The sequence below is a fragment of the Adelges cooleyi genome, unplaced genomic scaffold, assembly GCF_023614345.1.
Source record: "Adelges cooleyi isolate 19-005CV unplaced genomic scaffold, UGA_ACOO_1.1 ACOO_flye_CR_arks_rails_tigmint_CR_PRNA_30, whole genome shotgun sequence".
In the NCBI taxonomy this organism is placed as follows: Eukaryota; Metazoa; Arthropoda; class Insecta; order Hemiptera; family Adelgidae; genus Adelges; species Adelges cooleyi.
This window is the reverse complement of record NW_026095971.1, coordinates 10,229,626-10,253,992: the sequence shown is the minus strand read 5'-3', so window position 1 is coordinate 10,253,992 and position 24,367 is coordinate 10,229,626. Positions and strand designations below refer to the sequence as shown.

Genomic DNA, 24,367 nt, shown 5'->3' with positions numbered 1-24,367 from the left:
TACGAAATAGTATTATTCACCTGTTTCAGCATTTATACTAGCAGCCAAATGAAAATGAAGTCCAGGAATGATACCGGTGCCGTGAAAACCATAGCTGTGAAAATCATGCACACTGAAAGTAGATGGTAAAGTAGGTATAGTGGAACTTGTGCTGCCAGCTAATCCTGTTCCCAAGTCTCCTTGATGTTTAGCATGTCTTCTTATATGAAAACAAGCTCTAAAATAAATATATGATAATAATAAAATAAAATATGTAGTTTAATATATAGTGTTTGACATGAAAATAATGTAAGTACTTCATATGTTTAAGACGTTGAAGAAGTCTATGTTTGTGTCTATGGGTGCGAAATCGAGGATTATGAGCAGCCAATGGATCAAAATGACTCATATTTACCAATCCGTCATCAGGTAACACAGTTTCAGACCAGAGACGACAAATATTATCTCTACATGATGTTACTAACATGTTAGAAACAGAACCTCTGAAATAAATATTAAAATAGATTAAACAAGCTGTAAACAAGTATAAAAGTAATTTACTTTGGCATATATTTGCTAGTTTTTCTCCACGATAGTTGAGTTACAGCTCGAGGATGAGCTATATATACAAAACCGTAATTTGGTTCTCCAAAATTAGAAATTGCACTCATTGAATAATTTTGATCAACGCTTTTTGATGGGAAAAGTACTAAAATAAGAATTTATATTCTCCAGTCAGTCATACAAATAAAAGGTTTAAAATGTAAAAGATTGTATATCCTAATTAATTTTATAGTAAACTACTAACGTTGTTTATTTTCAAACCAAATTTTGACTAGTCTGTCATCTTTGCCAGCAGTAGCAAACAAAGTTCCATCAGGAGAAAATGCTATATGTACAACAGGAGTGGCTGTTTCTTTTTGCCAAACACATTCCCAACCTCGAATTTCATTGTGATCAGGTGCTGATGTTGACATTGGTATAGCTTCTTCACCAATTTCAAATGTAACTCCATCACTAGAAATTCCTATTAACAAAATTTAAAAAACATAAAAGAATATTTAAAATATATATTACTTATAATAAATTATGTACTAAATCAGGTAAAAAGTAATAAATAGTTTTAGTCGGTATCAATCAGATAGATAATTACCAGTGTTTTCTTCTATGGGCCCTTCAGGTAAATGTTGATGCCAAAGTTGTAAAACAATACCTCCTGTGAGTAACCGAGTACCTTCTAGATTCCATGATAAACAACTAATTCGGCAAGCAGTTTGCCAGCTAGCTGTTTCTACCCATTTATAGTCTAATTGCTGCATAAAAAAAAAATTGAATTTGATACCTATATTTATTAGTATGTGTGATTTGTATAATATTATTCCAAATTAAAATAATAGTATTTCTGTTTTAATATCACATAAAAAAATATTACTCATAAAAATTAAAATAAATAAACTGTACATTATACATTTTAAGTATTGTTATTTGTCAACATAGACGAAGCTACTTAACTTTATAGGTATTTAAATTAGTAAATACAAATATTTTTAACCCCTAATTGAAATATGGTCCCATGACAGTCTTTATTGAAACATAAAATGTACGTAAACTTACATGAGGAGAGTTTTTGCAAACTAACGGTGTAGGTTCAAACACACATATCTGATTGTCATAAGCCGCAGCTATTTTTCCAGTGTCAGTAGAACAGTCGAGGCAACTGATGCGAATATAATTGTGTATGGCACCAGGTATGATTTGCACTCGCTCAAAGGTACTAGCCAATATCACTATGTTGCATCCGGCAGCATACGCCTAATTTACATAATGATACCATTAGGTACAAGTGCACTTTGATCTCGGATCATTTCCGTACTTACTGTGAACGGCACTCCTTCTACACTACCAACGGCGAAGCATCGGTCACCTGCGTTGCAGGCGCCACTCAATATCTGATGACAGTTCATAACGCAGTCCTCAGTTGCTGGACATGACCGTGTTAGTTTTTTAGTGGGTCATGCGAAATACCTACACTTCCGTAACACCCGCCCTAACGCAATACCATCATTACACCGCCAACGTTGATCCCAAACTCTTTTGTAAATTTGGTGGAATGACTTCCGAGTCCGACGAGCAGTACAGTACAATATAATAATATACTATTATATTCTCCTATACGGTATAACGCAAAATATATACATTATACGCTCACAGCAACACCACTGATAAATATTCGATAAATTGATAAAGATTTTCGTCGTGGATGGTTTTGATAACGTTTTTTTCCCACATCTCATATGATGTGCTTTTACACACACACACATACACACACACACACACACATGCACACACACACGCACACAAACGCGCCTCTTCAGTGTTACCACGGGGCACGGGCGGTGACACGTGCACGTTGGGCGGCTTGTTCGTAGGAAATTAAGGCGCTAAACTTGAAACGACGTCGGTTTAGCCGTGCTTTCGAGTTTCGTGTTCGTCGACCCGCCCTTTCAGAAATCAGAATGACCGCTTTCTGTAAGTATACAACTACTATTACATAAATGTTTTTTTCTTTTCTTTTACCTATTTCTTTTTATTAATCTATTTCGATACCGTCTACAAAGTGACTGACTGACCTAGCTTGTTGTCGCATATGACGACGATAAAAATACTTATTTTCATCGTGTCCAGTTATTTTTAATTCGTCGCGCCGTGAATCTGACTAAGAGTTATAAGAGTGTTACAATGTTTGAAAAAAATGAGCTTAAGTGGTTTTCACGACGCGACAATGTTGGAATAATGAATTCCGAAAAACGTCCAAGTGACGTGTAAATTATTATTTTTATTATTATCGTTCGGCGGACAAAGCCAAAATAATATAACGGCACGACCTAGGGGAATTTAGAAATCCACCTTGGACCGTTTTTCGAGACTTCATGTCAAATTTCTTGTTCGTCGCCATCGTCATCGCTGGTTAATCTTCAATAACTACGTCATGCATTATATTTCTATTGTAATCCGATTTGTCTTGAAATAGAATAGCATTAATTATTGTCGTTTGTCGGTCCGTTAGTTTACCAACGTGGGTTCGGACTTCGGAGAAATTTTCAAATTTCCTTTAGAGCGCGTTACATTACCTGTATAAATAAAGAAAACTTTCGAAATTTAACAGGTTAAATATTTAAAAAGAAAACGGTAAATTTGTTTGAAAAGTATTACTGGCTGGATATATTTTTATATTATGTACATATTGTACAGATATCGACCTAAATAAGTATTTAGTAAGTGACTTAGCTGTTGATGATTAATGCTTGTACCTACACTACATATTTAGTTACAATGTATACGGTCGACAAATTATTGACAATTAATACGTTACCTAGGGTTTTTAATAGTTTAACATGAATGTTATTTTTAATTTTCTTTTTAAATGTTAAACATTCTATAATGTGCTCTGTCTATTTGAATGGAATTAAAATGTATTAAAAATCATAACGGTAATACAAGTGACTGTAATAGTAGTTATTAATAGCTGTTTAGATTTAGTAGGGTAATTGCAGCGGGTCATATCTCAGAATCAATTTCACCAATGAATGTTAATATTTAGTATAAATGTTCATTTTTAACTTTTAAGATAGGAACCCTTGAAAAATTATAATTTAAAATGAATGCGCCTAAATTTTTTTACTTATTAAGAAGAGATTAAAAAAAATATTAGTTACCTAGGCTTTATTTTTTTTAAAAATAATTTTGCTTATTTTATAATGAAAAATAAATCTTATCATATTACTTTATTAGGTAGGTACACCATAACATCACCTTTAAACTATGCTAATATATAATTCCATCTATTCCATCAATGGATGATATCTTTCATCACGTCATACACAGCTCATAATACATATATCTTATTGTAATACCTTATGGCTTATGCTTATTGTACTAATTTTTAACTGTACAGGTTGTATATTATACAATTTTTTGAATAAAAAAAAATATTACTAAGGTTTTAGTATTACTAACTTTTTAGAAAAACATAGACTATGATCTGTCCATATTAGAGCTAATTATAAATAAAAAATGAAGGTTCGATGAATTCAGAGATGAGATAATGAGGAACAAGCATAGTGAAACTAGTTAGTAGGCGTGAGACGAATATCAAATATTCTAATAAATCCAAGTTTGAACTTTGATTAACTATAGAAGTTAAACTTTTTAGACTATTTAGGTTTTTCAAATATTACATAACAGATAAGTAGATTTCATTTTAATCAATCGTTGACATGTCAAATTGCTAAAAACATTCTTAAATAGTATTTTTATATTCGTTTATTGTTAAAAATAATTTACACTTAAGTATTTAAATTGAAAGTATTTGAATGTTCAAATTCAAATATTAAACTTCGAAGAATTCAAATTATATCACACGATAAAGTATCCACTCATACATGAATAGTATACATAAAATTGAAACTTGAGAATTTTATTAACTATAAAGGCGTTTTCTCGAATTTGAAAAGAGGTGGGGATAAACATTATTAATTTTAAGAAGGTATTTTGATATAATGTTCAATTACTTTTAAGATAAATTTTAAGTACAAATCTGTAGATTACTAATTCCTTTCCATGCTAATTGTTACTGTACTGGTTTCTCACTAGGTACATCTATGATTTTGCTTAGAAGAATTTGACAGTGATTTAATAGCTATGAAATAAGTCAACTACTTCAAATCAGTGACCGCCTAGATTCAACTATGTTATGGGTACAAACTAAAAACCGTGCAAATTAGAACGCTACCTTACCAGTTACCTTTATTGTATTTATTAGTTATTAAACTATATTCTACAACTAGATGTATTATTATAAATCTATAAATTATAATTGTCATGTCGATTAAATGATAATTATGTATACTAAATGATAATTATAAGCATAGACAGTTAATTTAACAAGTAGGATTTATCGTCACATCTAATTACTAAATAACATATTAAGATCGTTAATTAAAATTTAAAGATACACTCCTTTTGTAAACCGCCGAAACCCGTAAATTTCACCTATTGTATCCATAAAATATTATTGTGACGGTTCATTAAGCATACTTTTATTCATTAAGAGAAAAAGATTTACTGTCCCGCAATTAAAATCACAGTCAAAATCAAACATACAAGGAAAATAAGATAACATATACATGATGCTTAATAGCAGGGTTGTTTCTTTATTGTTACAAGTATTAATAAGATACCTCCCGTATAGGTAGTCATAAAATAATTACAGTCATAAATTACAACTAGAATGTTTCCCTTGTCAAAATAATCGACCTGAACCATTTTTGATTACTTCATTGAAAAAAAAAACTAATATTTAATTGTGATCAAAATAATAATATATACCTAATAGTCAAAAACAGACCTCTCGGTTTCAAACCCAAATGAAAATAATTGCTTATTAATCTACTTGACCAGTTTTTAAAAGACTCCGAGGAATAAAAAAGTTATTTAAGTTAACTAGGTACAATGGTTTATTTAAAGAAGTGGTTAAATATCAAGAAAAATGTACTTTCTTTAAAAATTACAAATACAAAATAAAAAAGAACTGGTTTTTTGATGCGACTACTATATTTTACGTGTCGTATTGATGGGAGGTCTTTCGAAATAATTTGGATACAAGTTAAATTTTTGAAGAATACGTCATCATTAATTACATATTTAGTGATAATTTTATGCAAACGACAAATATCATAGTGTTTCCATTTCGACTGTTTTTAAACAAGAATTCTACTAAACATCATATTGAATACCTTATCGTAGTTTGTCTCGTCGCTAACCAAACATTATAAAAAAACGTTTTTGACCTTGCTATTTCAGAATAAAAATTTGAAATATTTAAATAAAACCATTCTACATAAACATTTAACATTGCTGAACTAACATAAAATGTATTAAAAAATATTATGTAACAGTTAACTTTCTTGAACTAATTACTAAAGACTTTTTATATAGATTGAAAGACAAAACCGTAATAGTTTGATACACTTCTTGAACTATAGGTAAAGGTTCAGATCGGGTAATGGAAGTCGAGTGCACTTTTTTTTAAATACAAAATATTCGATGATAATGTTATTAGTAAGAAATACAAAAACTGACGGTTATTTTTATGAAACAATTACATTTTCAATTTTCATCTACATAATTAATTATACCCTAGTTGACCATAAAACATGATGTTATTATTCCACTAGACCTATTTTTAATGTACAAGTTGAAAATTAACATTTCAAAAGTCAACTACTACAATACGAACAAAAGGATTTTAGAATATTTAGAAAACTACTCTCTACGTATGTATTAAATTCGCGTTTCAACTAAATCCAATTTTTAAAATAACGTTCTTAATTGCAATGCATGTACATAATATACAATCAAATTATAAACTGTGCCATTTCTATACTTAAATGCCTGACTAAATATCTAAAAAACACGAAGTTTTATTTAGTTTACTTTTATTAAGTGAGAAATCCAAAATTACAATATAAATGACTTAAGGGAATATGTCAAGAATAAAGGAAGGTCAAATTTTAGAACAAAATTATATTATATTAGCATGAAAATTAATATGCTTTAAAGGGAAAAACTAGTTTAAAAGAAGAATTATGCGAACTGGTTAATATTAGACCGTGAAATCAAAAATAATTTGTTGATAAAATTGTCATTTTCCTTAATATTAAAAAATATATATAATATATTATTACCGTATCAATGCGTCACTATGTACTAAGTATAATTATTAGTTGAAACAAGCACAAATTGCACTATTGCTGTTTAATGTAGTATCAACTATCATTTATTGATCAACGTTTATACAAGCCATTGATTAATATTGATCACACTTCATAACGGACCATAGCGAAAATGCATTTACAAATATTTCGTTTTATTAGTACGTACAATAACCTACAGTGGCGGGAAGATGAAATATTAAATGTTTCCAGATGACCAGATGAGTAAAGTAATGTGTTCATAATGATATGACTGGTGACATTCAAATTTTTTAACCGACTTCATTTCAAAAATGATTATGTCCCATAAAAAATAAAACTATATTATGCGCAATATGAACCGCGACCTAATGATCCGGTGTAATTAAAATTTCCGAGATTAGAAACAATCTAAAGAAATTACTAAAATTAAACTCGACTGATAACACAATGCGATTGTGTTCCAGTACTAGACTTACTAATATTAGCTCCATCGTGGAGCTGAGATGTTATTAGTTCTATCATTGATACAAACAATTTTTGTGGGGTTCATAATAATAATTGTTATTTGATGTTTATTACTGTATAATAACCTGTATAATAACTGTATAAATACTGTATAATAACTTCAATATGTGTGTGATACTTTGAAATAAGTAAAAATTTAATTTATTAAAAGTTTGCAAAATCACTAAAATATTGGTTTATTTTCTACTAATGAAATTGAAATATTAGTATATTTGATTTGTTTTGATATAAATACTGAATTGCACCCACATATTGTCGGCCTTAATTGTAAAAAGGTGTACCTCCACAATTTTTGATTTTAGGATTATTTGTTTTTATAAAATTATCGAAAACTTAAAAACAACTAAATTTACATTCAAATTGTTTAATAAATAATAATGTGCTAATTGAAATTACCAATATAAGTGCAACAAAAGTTACTACCTTGATAAAATCACTAATATATTGTATCCATTTTTTAGTTTTAAAAATATACCTACCTAATGTTTAATGAAAACATTTATACAATTTGTTTTTACTTTAAAACAATGAGTACTGACATAATTTAAGCAATGAAATATACAAGTAGGTTTTACCTTTGGTGATAATTTAATTTTAAATGGTTCCGAGAAATGTTTTACCATTAACCTACATATCGCCTAATAATTAATGTTTTTTTAAAATTATTAGGTATTGTTTGAAACATTTTTTTATTTTCTACCGAGACAGATGGTGCTGTACTAAGTGCTCCTAAGCTTAAATAAACTATATTGGTTTCGACTTCAGTATTATTCGTTTTAATTTTAAACACAGATTTTTATCACTTGTATTAAAGTGAATTTTCGGTGAACTACCCACATAAAAAAATAGTACCTGCATACAATAATTTTTAATTGGAATATGCAATGACTATGCGTAATTATGGGTATTTTTAATAAAGGCGACACACTATCATGAATAATACATATTTGCCGTGAACAACGGATATAAGGAAAGCAAGAAAACAAGAAGTACATTTTTGTATTGAAAATCGTCACGTGTATATTGGTTGTTGGTGGGGTGTCGACCGGGTGGCCGGCACTCGGCGCCGGTCCTGCCGTTCATTCTGGCTTCACGCGCCGCAGTTCAAAAATCCAGTGCGAAACAGTATTTCCTTATTCCTTGCAAGTGTGTTATTGTGTCGAAATTTAATCATTTTTATCCGGGTGCTTGTGCGAGCATTAATATTATACTATATACGAGTTCGGAGTTCGTATAGTTTTTGTTTTGCCGTGGTCGAGTTTTTTTTTTACTTGTTAGTATATTTTGTGTTTGTGTGATGCTACATTAATTATTCGTCATAATGGTGTAGACGATGCTCTTCGAAAAATGACAAGCATATAAACGTGAGTTGATTAAAATATGTTAGTATATTAAGTTAACGAAATATTTCAAAAAAATATACAGTCAAGAGATTTTTTAAAATATTTTCGTAAACACAGGATTTAAAAAATGATTTTCTGGTTATTTACAAAGAAAACTAATATGTTGGTAGTCAAGTGAAGTATTATAAGCTCATAAACATGTTTTAAGTTACTTTTTTTTTTTATAGAATTTACTAATAATGTTATTATTTATATAGTTTATTATAAGTTATAACACCTTAAGTTAAAAAAATTTGAAAGTATTCAATTAAAATTGGAAATTGTCAATTACTTGATTTAACAAATATCATTAACATTTGCCTTTTTTTTTTTAAATCACCCACTTTGATCCCATAAAAATTAATTTTTTATATATTCTAAAATCTACCGCACGAAAATGATGAATGACTAAGAGTTAAGTTGTGAACATTAAAAAAAGTAGTAAGAAAATATTTGTGTTTACATATAATAAGTGTATTTTACAAATATTCCCCTACAAACCAACTTAACAAATGTACTTATAGAAAAAAACTAATTTCTATTCATGGCATCTTTTGATAAATTCCCATTTTTTAACCTTTAAAAATGTACATCGAGACAGGATGTACGGGACGATTATGACAGCCACGTATTACTTCCGTACCTTGTGTTTATAAAAAAATGAGGGGTTCGACAATTTATTGTAAAAATCTAATCTATGCAGGTTGAATTTCCTGCACGTCGTTTGGTATAATAGACCTCACCGATAGAGAAGGTAGTAGCGGAAAAACAGCAGGTACTCGTATAGGCTTTTAAAAGACCAATTCTTAGAATATATATATATATATAATACTTATTATGATGGCCATTGAGACTTGACACTATCAATTATAATAGGTGTCTAAAAAGAAATCTGACACTTAAAAATACTCGCCGACCTCATGTTTGACACCGGAAATTAGAACCCTCGCTTATTATTATTTTTATGTTCATATAATGTAACAATAATTGTAGGTAAACAATGTAGGTTATGAAGGAACCAAATTTTCTTTTAACAAATTCATATTCGTGTAATTAAATAAATTTAATTTGACAATTTTTTAATATTAAAACACTATTTTTTTCATCAAAAAATTAAAATATAGTTTCCAACATAACCTAGAATAGTAGCCAAAGAATTCATATTTCTTAATAGAATTTAAATCGGAACATACTAGTAATCGGAATTTCATCAGGGTTTTTGGTCTTAAACGTAAAAAACACTGCTTTTATATAAACATGATGGTATAATACGTTAAATACACTTAATATTATAATGTATTCTTATGAAATGTTTTCAATATAAACTATCGGCTTGTATCTTGTTTACTCGTTTCGCGTGATAACTCAATTTATACTACTGAATATTACTCATAGTATATTATAAGAGTAAATTGATTAGAGAAAGCCGCCCTGAAAGAGTATCTTAATATGACACGTGTTAGGGAAAGTTTGAATGTTATATAAAAAAACAAATTTTGGTTATCCACGATGGAGGTAAACGATATGATAGTCACGGTATAGATAAATGTCATTTGTTGTAATGAAACAATTATAACTACTAATTAGATATCATAATTAATAATTGTTTCTTTTAAACGCGATCGGTGTGTTGGAGAATCGATGGTGAAGTGTTATTAATTTCTTAATGTAATTATGTATCGTAAAAGGATCATCATTAATAATTTATAAATGAGTGTGCAGATCGTATTTAGCATAATTATCACATGATTTTGCCTATTTTTAGTACGAGGTTATAATGTTGAAACTATCTACCAACGACAACCTGATTTTTTTTTTAAACACAAACGTCTCATTCTAGTAGGAAAAAAATCAGAATATATTATTGGCAACCTTAATACCAGCTAATTAGCATATGTTAATGGCATTTGAACATAATTTCTGAATATATTGAGAGTTTAAATTTATTTAAAACTATAAAATTTATAAAAATTACAAAAAATTAAAAAGGCAGAATGTACATGACGTGTGTTAGGCATTGATATTATCAGTTTAAGTTGATATATTTGAGGAAGTAGTATGCATGCGTGTTAGCTTAGAAGTTTAAACTTCAATGTTTAAAATATTTTTAAGGCTGGCAATTTGACAACAGTTTAGTTGTACGATCATCATATATTTTATGTTTTAATATGTCATTTATTTGATGTTTGGCCGATTACACTTGGTTTAAAATTAATTTTTATATTATACTTATAAATCTTTGTGATAAGTGATCAAGAAAAAAACGCAGTCTCTGGGAACCGGCGACGTTGTTTTTTTTTTACAAATCATCAGCCTTAATTATTATCTCTTGTCTTTGAAGTTTAATCGTTATGATTAGTGTTTTATAAGTTACAACAGATATTTTATCAGACTTTTAAATTAGATAAATAAATAATAAATTAACTAATTATGACTGAAAAAAATGTAATGTGTTTCTAGGTTAAAGTTTAAACCGATAATTAAATTATTACTGCGTAATATATACCATAACTCGGCCATATATGGTTTAAAATAATTAAAGTAATCATTTGAATAATTGATGTAAATTATTTAATAGATCATAATCGGAGTACTATCATATTGCAACAATGTAGTTGTATAAACACTGAATTACACTAACATTTATTGTAGTCATTTTATTCACATAAATACCTGTCTAATATTCAAGCCCTAGGCTATAATAAGCCATGCACGGTTAATATTTGATTGCGGGACATTAGGCATAATCGATCCCTATCATTTTAGTCATATACTCATATCACATCTAGTAATCCATTCGATGGAATAAGTATAAACGTAATAAAGATTGTCATTTCGTTTGTGTAATAAATGATTTTTGACATGCTAATTTTCTGAATTAAAAAAAATCTACGTGGTACGTGCTAACATAGGGTAGGATAACAAATGAGACATATAATAAATAGTTTTGTTGTTTCATTTTAAAAACTACTATATACCCTATAGCAATCTATTTTTTTAGCCTCCGGACTTTTAAACGCATTCGTTATCATTTGTAATCTGCCGTGAAAAATGTAACGCATCTACAACGCCATCAATACAAAGAATAAATTATTATATATAGGCATCGAATGGAGTACTTAAGTGTTATAAAAAAGTATGTTACCTTGTTCTCGTAGTCGTTTTTAATACGGACGTGGCACCTTAATCATATCATAAATCCCGAGAAGAGTCGCAAATGCGTTGCTATGTTCAAGCAAAATAAATATGATTTCCTGAGTAACTTGAAACTGGTTTCGAACCGACGTTATGTTCGCATGCAAGTTTAATAACCTCAAAGTATATCATTATAATTCACGTAACCAATCGTGCGGTCCCCTTTGAATATTCTGTATTATGTGCTTAACGCTGGGGACCTCATGCTGATGCCGAGTCGGATCCGAACGGATCATAATAATCTGTTTTTCTTGGCCGCTAGAGGTCAGGGTAGGGGCGGAAGACCTATATTATCGTTAAGCGGCGTCTGCCACGAGGCCGTTTTGAAATAAGTAGCAGGTCGGCGAGGCGATTACTAAAGCACGGATGTACCTAAACGAGTTCGTGTGCTCGCGGAAACGTCGGCTTGCTTGTCGGACTGTCGCTTAACCGAACTCAACCGAACGTCACCATTGGTACCCCACTCGCGTTGTTGAGTTTTCGCGAGCATCCCTCCTATGCGGGCGAGGCGTCGTTGGTACGCGCTAAACGGCGGTTGGCGTTACATGTCCAAAGTAACAGATCGACTTTTACTTTTTAAAACGCGTTCCGTCGTCATCGGGCCTTGGCGCCACCAACAATATCCGTGTGACACCACGCTGATCCGCTGCCAAGGCGGTAGTAGACCCGTCTCGTCGTGTACATCATAACGCCAATATTATATAGACAGCTATACTACCCGCTTATGTTCAATCTTGTAATTGATTAACAGCCGCGTATAATCCTCACCTCTCATCCACCAACAGTAACCGTCGCCAACTCGATTTCTGTTGTACGACAGCCACGGCATTATTGTTATAATGTTATGCTATTGTTATTGGGTTTCTTATCGGTGACAATCGTCGCTATTGCAGCCGCATCGTGCGCGCGCGCGAGCGGCTGTCTTTTTTTTGGCACGCCACCGAGATGCTATCATATTTTATTGTGTCACTATCGACGACGCCACTGCATTGTCATTGTTCTGAGCCACCGACAATGCTATAATACACCGAAACCGTTTTTGGTTCTACCCTTGGCGCATTCCGCCACTGGGTGCCGTCCAGAGCCAGATTTAGACATTTTAAACAATAAGACAAAATATATTTTGGAGACCCCTTCCCACGAATTAAATAAATTCCTCCCAAATTTGTTTTCCCACATTTACTGTTAGATTACCACTACTAGGAATCAGCAGGGGTGGACTGGCATATCGGGAGACTAGGAAAATTCTTGGTGGGCCGGCTAAATAGTGCATAGTAGACCGAAGCCATGAGCGGGGTCGAGCGCGTGGATCAAGACAAGGAGAAAAAGGGCTGTTGGTCGGGTGTCGATTTGGTTATATTACGTCAAGTAGTATTGTGGATTACTAAACAATTTGTAATAACATTAAATAATTGGATACCTCTATTTTTTTTGTATGCCATTGCCTCCATCAAATATTCAATTTTTGATAATTTTGTAGGTATCTGTAAATCGGGCCGCTGCGTCTCCAATGTAGTTGGAAGTTTTATCTGCTCTAGCTTAGTAATGACTAATGTAATGTATATTCTTTATTGTTAAAAACTGATGACACACTGTATAAAATGATGTTGTTTAAAAAAATACCTAGCTTAGGAAGCCATTTTCCATTTTAAATGTTTACTCCTCGTTTAAAATCTAAAAATCTACATAATGATGATGTTTTTGGTCATTAAAGACAATATTAGAATAACTAACGTAATATTATCTGTCATTGCTTACACATTTGCATTTATCCTATTTGATCAAGAAACTATTAGTCACTGCACTTGTATATGCTTTAATGATAATAGAATAACCGCGATGTGTAATTTTCATTCGAAATTTTATACTATTCCGTATAACATCTAGACATCACTAAAGTTACTTGAAATATTATTAAATAATAATGTACAATAATGACTATTCATTATTGTCATATTATCGTTTTCAGCAGAAACCGTTCCTCTCAGTAACGTGCTTGAAAACTAATAATACTATTGCTAATTTTTTACTTTTTTCACCCCCAGACGAATTGGAACGTTTTTCTTATTTCAATTTGTTGGTCGTAGTTTTAGGACTTTTAGTCTGAAAATTAGACTACAGGTGGTTAGACCTATAGTGGGGCTATAACATACAATTTTCTCAAAGATAAATTTTCAAACATTTTGTAGGAAAAATTCGAAAAAAGGAAACAAATACACTCATGGCGTATTAAATGTACAAGTTGTTATGTGTATGAATCAACGGATATCAGAATATAATATATAGCACATACAAGAAAATATGTATCTATATCTTTTGGGGCTCTATGAAATAATACATGATCGTGTGCTGTCTAATGGAGCCAGACTGGAGCGGACTGTTCCTACTAGGAACCACTTGATTAAGTAATAATACCAATTTTTTTGATAGTCAACCTAACTAAACTGACCCATAAAAGTACTTATTACGTTTAAAATATATATCTCATTTTTTTTTTTTTAAGAAGCACAAAACTACTCCAGAGAGCGTATTAAAAACACCATCTGTGGTGTTTTGTATTTATTTTCTACTTAACCTAATTTATACAGCTATCCCTTCCTATAAACTATAAAAACGTCCGCCATTCTACCTCTCCATACACGGTGCACTATATAGTTCTCTCCCTCTTATGAACAGGACATTAGCCTCATAATAATAATAATGTCGTGTGGACTTATTGACCGGGATTATAGCTAACTTGGTCCTCACTAGGCGGCCTATTGGTGTGGTTTGCCGCTAAAAACCCGGGTGGTCACCCATCCGGGATCAAGCGGTACCGGTCGCAGCTTAACCTCAGGTGCCTAGCACACCGTACCCGTATTAGCCTCTTGTAATAATATAAATGTTTATCGTATTTTTTAAACAATAAGGAAAATTGCAATTTAAAATTTTAAATATTATGCTGTTGGGATACTACTTACAACTTGCATCCCTACATGTATAAAATATAATGTATTATAAAAAAATTCAACGTCTCTGTCTAGTCCGTTAATGCGCTTAAAACTTTTGAACCACTAATCCGATTTTCATGTCTTTTTAGTTTATAAAATCTTCTCTATAGACTATAGTTTGTTACGTAAATATATTATTTTAAAAATATTTCGCAAAAATAAAATGTAAATTATGGTTCCTATTTGTTTAAAGAACTTGTAATTCAACTTTCAAGTGAGGCTTATGTGTTGTATAATGGGTAATATGGCCCTGGTGTCGTCTTAACACATACCGGAGTGGTCTCAACGAGACCACTATTACACGTAGCCCCCGACGTAACGGCCTCACGTGATCTTCAGTGTTCCTCCCGTTCCACGGGCCCACGGGTGACTAGTATTTATTATGCTGGAAATCTAGTGCTTACAAGCTTACACGTTATTCGCATCTGTCAAGAATATAGTTAACACGATAACTGTTAAACCATTATGAGTATAATGGGTATAATGAGTATAATGGGTGTCTACAATATGATTTAGTTAAAATTGTTTTTTTTGGCCACGTTGTGCGTTTGTTTTCTGGCCATTATCGAAACAACTATAACGAGACCAGCCCACGCCTCGCTGTCGAGTGTAGTATACAACGGTGATCTAGTGTTGTTGTTGTTGTTGTTTTGGTGTCTCGCTAATTCTTAAATATCCGTACAAGTTTACAACAATAATGTATCATACATTTTAAGACGATTTCCAAAGCACTTAATCCACAAATGAAACGGTCGTTGTCTTTTAAACCCCAGTAATAAAATATCGGATTAAAGAAAAACCGGCTTGACATTTTTTTTAGGCGGACGGATTTAAAACAAGACAAGGTCATAACTTTTCGATAATCGTGCTCTACCTTAAAAAATCTAAAAAAAGAAATCGCACAGAACACAATGTTCTGCAGTTATAATGTAGCAATCATTTTGATGTATTGGTAGTTATGGATATCATTATATATTATTCACAATGGTCGTAACAGGCGAAAAAATAATGTTATCATCTTATTTTAATCTTGGTGTCGTATACATTAATTTAAACCCACCGCTTCATCTACATAGAGACATAGTATTGTACAGTGGTTTATTTAATTGACTGCATTTACTTACATACTTATCAATCAATTGCCGAACGCCGTTTAATTGATTTCACGTCTGTTACATCGCGTAGGCTATAATTATAATTTATACTTACGGGATATAATTATTCATGAAAAACAAACGCCCTCGAGCCTCCTGTTTACTCAGTAAAAAGAGCGCACGCGCCAACAAATACAATCAGCAACGTTCACAGAATGAGTGCAAATTAAATGAGTGGAGTACCGATTTTCTATTTACCGTTGACATTCAATCAAATAATTAATAATGTTGTACATAAACACCTCGAGGGTTCCGTCGTGGAAGTCAATGGGTAACAGAACGCTCCGGATTCACCCGTGGGTATAGGCGTAGACATTTAAAATAACTCAGTAGTCGTTAATGCTTCTATAATTACAAGGATGCCGTAATTGCACAATATTACATCTGCGCCGCATTTAATCGTCATAATATGATATATTATTAAATTGAAAAATCGCAGTCGATCAATAAAATATCGATACTTACCGAGTAGGTATTTACATACAGGTTATCAATGTCTTTTACTGACGACATTAATCTCCTGCAAAAGCATTATCGTGGCTCGCACCCATTTCCAACAACTACTTACTCGATTATGCCAGCATGTACAATACATAATATCATGCAATATTGACCATATTGGTTGTATATTTTATATTGGTCATGATTCGTCTTACAAGTCATGACTCCTTTCGAATGCACTGTGATGAAGTCCGCGGGCGTAGTTAAATAAAAACGTCTTAAAACATTTTCTTGAAAAAGGGCACTGGCTTCATAAAAAGAGCCAGTGTGACTTTTTCTACCAAAAAAATTGTCATAAGTTAACTGACGTTTCGGGTTCATTGAAGCGTCCGTCGTGTTCATTTGTGGGTCCGAACCGTTTTTCAATTAATAAAAGTTCTAATACCTTCATAAGTGTAGGGTTATTAGTTAACTTAAAAACGCTGTTATACTTAAACTTATTAAAATGTATTAATTATAAATTATTCAAATTAATATATTATTGTTGTTTATTATACATAAACGAGAATATACTGTAATGTCTGATTTTATGAACCATTCATGAACTTTATTATTGTTAAAATATGACAGCGTGCATGCTGATGACAATTTTGAAAAATCACTACATCATAATGTATAGAAAACAAAAATTGTAAAATAGATTAGTCATAAATCTCAATATTAGTCAATATAGTGTCAACATTGAACAACAGTAGCGTCATCTAACAGTTTTCACTGGCCGGGAATAGACGTGTGCCGAGCAGCGTTTTTACTTTTTTCAATAGTGAATCAGGCTGCTATAATATCATAAATACAATATAATATTATAGATGAAGGTGCAGGCGCGTGGCGGAGTGAGATAAGGCGGCAATGTATCAACGCGCGGTCGCCGGTTCGAATCTCCGGCTACTGGAGGTTTGTTCTCTCCGGGTGGGCAACTGCTAGTGGAAAAAATGGCCACCTTTTGCACCTCTCTCTGGGGCCAACTTGCTTGGCAGCGTAAGGTCGGCAGCCAGCTATAAAACCCAAAAATGCCAAATCTTAACCGTCTAAACCCCGATTGCCGGGAAAAACGGACTTAAAACGTAAGAGAGATATTACAATATGTTATAGATATTAAACAATCAGAAATATTAATATTATAGGATTTTTTAATTTCATAGGCGTAAAATTGGTATTATGTAAATCCAAAAAAAGGATGGAAAGTCGGTCTAATGGAGTTTGCCTATCTATAATATGTTTAAGCTATGATAAAATACAACTTTTTAATTTTTCACTTTTAAGCACTTGCCTGGGGCCTAACGCCGCACCGTCCCTGATGGATAAGGAAGCTGCGTATTCGATTTGAAGCTCCTTTTTTTTACTTATGTATTTTATTCGTATGTCACTAAATCTAGAAATGTGTAAGGACTAGTGAAACAAGGCAATGTTGTCTATTTTCTTAAATATATTTTATCTTAAATCTTAAATTTGCAACTGCAATTGTCCACATTGAAAAGAAACCGCTGTCCTCCTCTCCAGCAACGGACTAACGCTGTAAAATAAGCGAATTCTTTGGATGAGGAGACATTGATGGCCGTAAATGAACCGCTTAAGGTGTAATTCACAGTTAGGTTTTTGTTGAGGATATCATTCCTTTTCGCTGGCCTTAGCATTGTGACACTCGCTTTTTTTTGTATACTTAACTCGCGCCACAAAAATGGCACTAGATTTATTTATATCTTTCCGACGAAAAATAACACGGGTATAGAGTATAGACTGAGTTAAATTATATTAATACGATTATTAAATTATTCTGTATTCGAGACCGATAAAATAAGATTTATGTGAACTACCCTCAGTAACAAAAATGCAAACTTCTAAGTTCTCCCCTTTTGAAAAGGCTTAATATTAAGGACTCAATTTTTTATATTGTCCTAAGCTCCTTAAGCTTAATCTATGGTTCATATTTCAAAAGCCCATCATAATAGATAGTAGAGAAATGAGAGTTAGAAAAACTGGGTGAATTGGATCGTGTAAAGATACACTGGCATTTCTGAAACTTGGCATGCGCACTGCCTTGCGCTCAGATGTAGTTTACATACTTGACGATTAAACGCAATGCATAGCTCGTGATGACCTTTACACTGTCAACTTAAGCACGTATAAACAGATAAGTATTATAAATCAACTTAAGCGAACTCCCAACCTTAATTTACGTGACAATCGAATCCGCCCCCCGATCGTCATTCTTTTCTTAAAGTTCATTATTTACATAATATGACAGTGTACAGACACAATATTGCCCGTGTAATACATTGATCATCTAGTTTCACTGTGAGTTTTGTAAGCCTAACATGAGTGTTAACTGTTAAAAGTCGGTGTACACTTAATAAATGCTAGTGAAATGTATTGAGGATCACACGGGTGCGGCAATACGGGGGTCGAGCTCGACGCGTGAGCGAGTAAATATTAATTTTTTTTTTTATTAAATCACTTTTAGCCGGTTTGGTTTCTCCGGCCATTTGCAAACACAAATCTGACATTCTCGATAATTTTAATATTTTTGTGTACCACTTGTATACACTATAATAATGGGCGTTAAATGACGCTTGAAACGTTGCCTATTTATAAATCTATAGAAATCAGTTTATCTATCAATAATCATTATCGTAAACTCTCTAGAAGTCGTAGGTCCGATGCGTTATTATGTATTGTAATTTTGTATCTCGATGTGTGTTTCATAACTTTATATAACTCAAGTAAATATCTAGTTACCTTGAAAAAGAAGTGATTAAAAAAACTGACGGAAAGATGTTAAACGTTTGAAAGTTGAATCGCCTTGAATGGGTCGACCAACGGAAATACATATACTCTGTTCGACTTCAATCGTAATGTATTTATTAGGTTTATTATATGGGGAACTCGAACGAACTGTAAATTAATTTTATTTTCGGTGTAATAAATGTTTACAACTACCGCGCCTCAAGTTTTTATTGTACGCGTTTTTAGAAATTACAACCGATTAAAATGAACAACCCATTCCAGATTTATAAATATTATGTATAATAATAGTATATTCTTGTCCGTAACGCTGAAATTTAAGTACAAAATATGAATAACAATCATTTCTATTCGTATGATTCTTAGTTACTGTGTTGTATAGTTAATTTAAGATGTATGTATATTTTGCAAATTCCCGCATATCTACGTTCGAATTTTTCATAGTTCAAATATTTACCGTGGAGAGTGTTTCAGTTATATAGGGTGTTCCAGAAAGCAGCCATATTTTGAAAATTTTATAACTTTTTTAATATTTGTCCAAATTAAAAAAGTTATAGAATTTTCAAAATGTGGCTGTTTTTTGGAACACCCTATACATAATCTGTCATCTGATTAAGTTTAGATGGTGTCTTTTCTGTAAAAAAACGTGGTTTATAAAATAACCTACATTTTAACCGACAGAAAGTGTAAACAAATGTAAAAACATTTTTTTAAATGTTCTTTTGTAAAATTGTAATTTTGTTGTACACACAATATCGATTTAAGGGGATGGGATACCGATTATTCCCGGCTCTGTCCAACGCGCAACATAGAAATTTAGACGTATATTTTTCCCAGCGTATGTATTCATAAGGAATACTTTTTTTATTTATTTTTCTACTGTGAATAAGAAATGGTTGTACATTTTATAAAATTTCAAATTGCAAAATCAAATTTAGAATAGGTGTAAGTTCAAAATTGAAAAAAGTTCTCCGTTTTATCTCAAGTAAACTTCATGACCATTTCAAATCTGTTTTCAAATTCATGTTTTTATCGATTCACTTGGTAGATCTATACGATGGACAATATATACTTCTAAAATCCTATTGCGCGTGAGATAGAGAATAATCGGAGAGACGGGATTAATCGGTATCTAATCCCTTCAATGAAAGATTTTTGCAAAAGTTACAGCATAAATAAGTAAAATCCGAGTACTGAATACAGAATAAGGGCGGAGAGAAGAATTGTTCCATTCGGCTATGGTTATTTAATATTTATTATTTCCTGACCGCAATATTCCAAAGGTTTTTATTTTCGAAACGCAACTAAAAGAATTTTGTAATTTCCTCGTTGGTGGGAATATGTGTGTTTATCGTGTTCAATGACCCTTTCATTACACGAGACGTCTTAATAACTCTTTACAATAGTGTTGTAGACCGTCATTAGAGTACCATACATGTATATTATACTGGTGTGGAGGATGGGATCGCGTCGTCGCTTTTGTTCAGCTCGATAACAACATCATCTTCCCAAGTATAATGAGAGATATAGTTTTCGTTTTGATTGAGACAGAGAAGATGAGTATATTCACCGATCATACTTAATAACGTCCTGGGGCTAATTGATTTGTGTACGGGTGTCTAGGTGTATTATTATGGACCGATATATTTTATTCTCTACCCTATGGATAGAAATTCTCACCGAGCAACACGGGTTGTCGGAGTACATGCGTTTCGTAATTGCGCGTGTGGCTGACAATTTACACGGTACTCGCATTAGCCGCAAAGCGACAGAGGACACATGATTTAACTCGGCCCTATTAATCTGTCGGGGTGCCTCGTTAAAGAATCAACGCCTAGGACAGACAGTGGTATTAATGTGTAAACATATACGGTCATATACATTTTTTCGTAAAAATGAGCTTGTTACACTATCTTGTGGTTAGTTCCCGAACGAACTGATTTATAAATCGAGTTGTTGAAGAATTATCACGATTTGCGCTACAATATATATAAATATATTATTACTTACCTACGACGGCAAAGCAAGTGGTGTTCTGAAAATTAGAAAATATTGACTATTATTGTTTTTCTCTGTAGTCCTTTATATCAAAGTCTCCGTTTAGAATTTTAAAACTTTTTGATATTTTCAAAAAAACCCAACCACTTAAAAAATTATTGTAATTCTTTATATAAAAAAAAAAAACGTTTAACTATGTTAAGTTTTTAATAAACGCGAACTAATTATAGAAAGTGGGAAATAGCTGGTCAGCCGTTGAGAGGCTAACCGCTGTGTATAAATATAATGAATAATGTAACTAATTTGTATACTTATAAAATAGAAACATAACATATGCAGGCATTACTGAGTTGGCGTATTAATTCTTTAAGAGTATAATAAAATAATATAACCGTATCTTAAATACTTAATGTATGATTATATATTTATTCCAAAACAATAAGTGATGACCAATCTTTAGAGTTATAATTATATTGATTCAATAATAGTTTGTTGTTGTTGTTGTTTTGATCTTAGTCATAAAGTGATTAAAAATATTATAATTAATGGAGATAAACAAAAAACTTGTTTTAATCGTATTCCTTTTTTCTTAACAACTGCACTTTTCAATAAACAAATATTTAAAATACTAGGAAAAATCAAAGTATTCCAAATAAACTCACCAGTTTTATACCCATGACATTGAAAGTATTCCAATTTGCTTTCAAGAACTTTTAAAAAGAATGTAAAAAAAAATACTATTAAAGTAATATTATTTTATTTTATATATTTATATTCTATGTAGTATATACAGAGTGACCACGAAAACACTGTACATTTTTAAAAAGGCAAAATAATATTAATTTTTCAAAAAAATTTTTTTTAACTTATGTAACATGTTTGTGGGTGTACGCCATTTATTTTACGGCAAATAACTAAATGTTACGTATTCATAAATTTAAATAAATCTTATTATAAGATTTTTATTTTGTTTTTACAGATGGACCTGATATTTTTGAGAAAGACAGAGTACCAACATATTTAATCAGGTAAGATCTTAAAAAATCATCAAAACTGTTGGTTTTGGTCCAACATAATATCATTATGACGTCTTTCGGTATTTGCGATGCATATCATAGTCCAATTACTTCTGTGATAAATGTGAAGAGCAGTTACCACTTTAATATGCTGCTTATTAAAGGCAAGCTTAATATTTTTCCAAATTCCACATTATTAAAATATATTTGTAATAATTTATAAAATTTTTGTTTTATTGTACTTAAGTCTTGTAAGTAAATAACAGACTCATACGAATATGTTACTGCATAATGTTATAATTTAACTATGGTTAATTATTTAAGTATAATAACTAATAAGTATTATGTAATGATAACCGATAGCTTATTTTTACTTTAAAAAACTGCACGTAATATATAATGACAATGATTAATGACAAAAATGTATCATTATTAATTCATTAGAAAAAATATATTTTTTTATGTATAGAATGATTATTATCTGCATTCGGTACTCAATAACGATTCAGATCCCTGATTTAATAAAAAAGAAACTTAATATTTTTTATACTATACATAAACTGACGTTGAGTTATTCCAAGTGAAGTGTCGTATAAACTCAAAATTATGAACATCATAGGGATGACGTCGTTTAAAAACATTGACATTAAGCAACACTTCCAGGGACTGCGCGGTTTTTATTAACTACATGGCAGTTTGGCTTAGCAATTACTCAGTATGATCTGTAGCACTTAAGAACAGTGTACAATAATAATATTGTAGCGTCGATGTCTGATATGTATACGATGTTGTTTGTATGCCAAAACGTAGTGTACGTCAAGTGATGTAGTTTTTTGTAATCAGATTATGTATGTATTATGTTTTAATTAATTGCACAGCACGTCTCTTTATGGCCCCACAAAAATAGTCTGGTACACGCCACACCGTCACAGTATTAATTCGAAAATAATTTAACAGAGATTTACGAAACATCCATCCTCGTCCTTTAAAACGCATTATGGTGGACGATGCACACGAGAAATGTTTTTGACGTGAGCCCTTAATATAGGTTTTATCCATTTTAATGTTACGTCCTGAGATTTTCTAGACAAAATCATAAGCATAGAAAGCTTTCCGAGATCAAAAAAATCCAACATAACGTAACGTGCAAAAATAGTTTTTTAATACAAACAATTGGTGTAGAAGGTAATAACTAATAATAGTAATACTTAGAACAGTAGAACTTTAAAAAAAATGTTTAATAAAGTTTCGACTCAATTATTCTTTAATTTTCTTTTTTTTCTGATAATACAGGAAAAAATATACTTCATAATTATTAAAACTGTTATTCTAAAAGTTAAATCATGGCGTTGAGTGGAAGTAATAAAATATAACCTAAGCTATTTAGACCACTGATGTCTCCTGTCTCCCATAATGTTTATCAAAACAATATTCGATTTCAGTATTTGATGAAACAATTAGAACTATCATATGGGGTCAAATATACCATATTTTTCTAAAAACTTTTTTATTCGACAAATTTGATGCTTATTTATCATCAATTTTTATCGACATTTGGGTTTGTGGTAATGTATGAGCTGATAATAAACTTATAGGCCATGACATCATAGTATTAAACAAATTCTATTATCGTGATTATACTAAGTTTGTTTTGCTGTTAAGCCAAAACAAGGTAAGACAAATCCATAAATCCTTATTTGTGAATAACTAGTTATTATCATTTTTTTAATTGACCTAGTTAAATCTAGTTTGACCTAGTTAATATGAATTGGGAGGTATTTGATTTTGCCGTAGTCTTGGAATTTGGAAATGCTACTAAACATATAACATTAAGTTCCGTGTGCGAATACTGTTTTGTATGCAGTATGCGTAAAATAATGTTTAAATATTCCGTTAAATTGTTATTTATATTACATTTTTGGACGAGTAAAACTAAATAGCGTTTTCGAGTTGTAATTCGTGAATCACGAGATGAGATAAAACAATTCTTGTACGCTGTGTGGCATTTATTATCTTTGAAATATATACATACTAACAGAACTGTATTATGTGTGTACACTATTCGGGTTTACTCGAATATACGAGTATTGTTTATATCCCTTTTTGTTGCCCATTAAACAAAAAATACCT

General features: G+C 31.4%; 2 protein-coding genes across 8 annotated transcripts in view; one reads left to right on the top strand and one right to left on the bottom strand.

Moving 5' to 3' along the window:
- The window catches only part of LOC126839236 (dmX-like protein 1), a 29,416-nt gene extending 27,197 nt beyond the window's left edge, over positions 1-2,219 (bottom strand). For 6 of the 7 annotated variants that reach the window (XM_050574401.1, XM_050574403.1, XM_050574402.1 and 3 more), the window contains exons 1-7: positions 1,857-2,218; positions 1,594-1,791; positions 1,133-1,292; positions 788-1,006; positions 541-688; positions 297-482; positions 21-217 (exon numbers count right to left, since the gene is read on the bottom strand). In XM_050574401.1, coding sequence (XP_050430358.1) covers positions 21-217; positions 297-482; positions 541-688; positions 788-1,006; positions 1,133-1,292; positions 1,594-1,791; positions 1,857-1,943 — 1,195 coding nt within the window. In that variant the 5' untranslated portion in view covers positions 1,944-2,218. Of the gene's footprint in view, positions 1-20; positions 218-296; positions 483-540; positions 689-787; positions 1,007-1,132; positions 1,293-1,593; positions 1,792-1,856 lie in introns of all 7 variants that reach the window. The other variant, XR_007685810.1, reaches the window with a different exon arrangement.
- A 6,103-nt stretch (positions 2,220-8,322) lies between these two features.
- The window catches only part of LOC126838302 (uncharacterized), a 57,670-nt gene continuing 41,625 nt past the window's right edge, over positions 8,323-24,367 (top strand). Inside the window, exons 1-2 of the mRNA XM_050572626.1 lie at positions 8,323-8,623; positions 22,201-22,249. The gene's annotated coding sequence lies outside the window, so the exon portion shown is untranslated. The remainder of the gene's footprint in view (positions 8,624-22,200; positions 22,250-24,367) is intronic.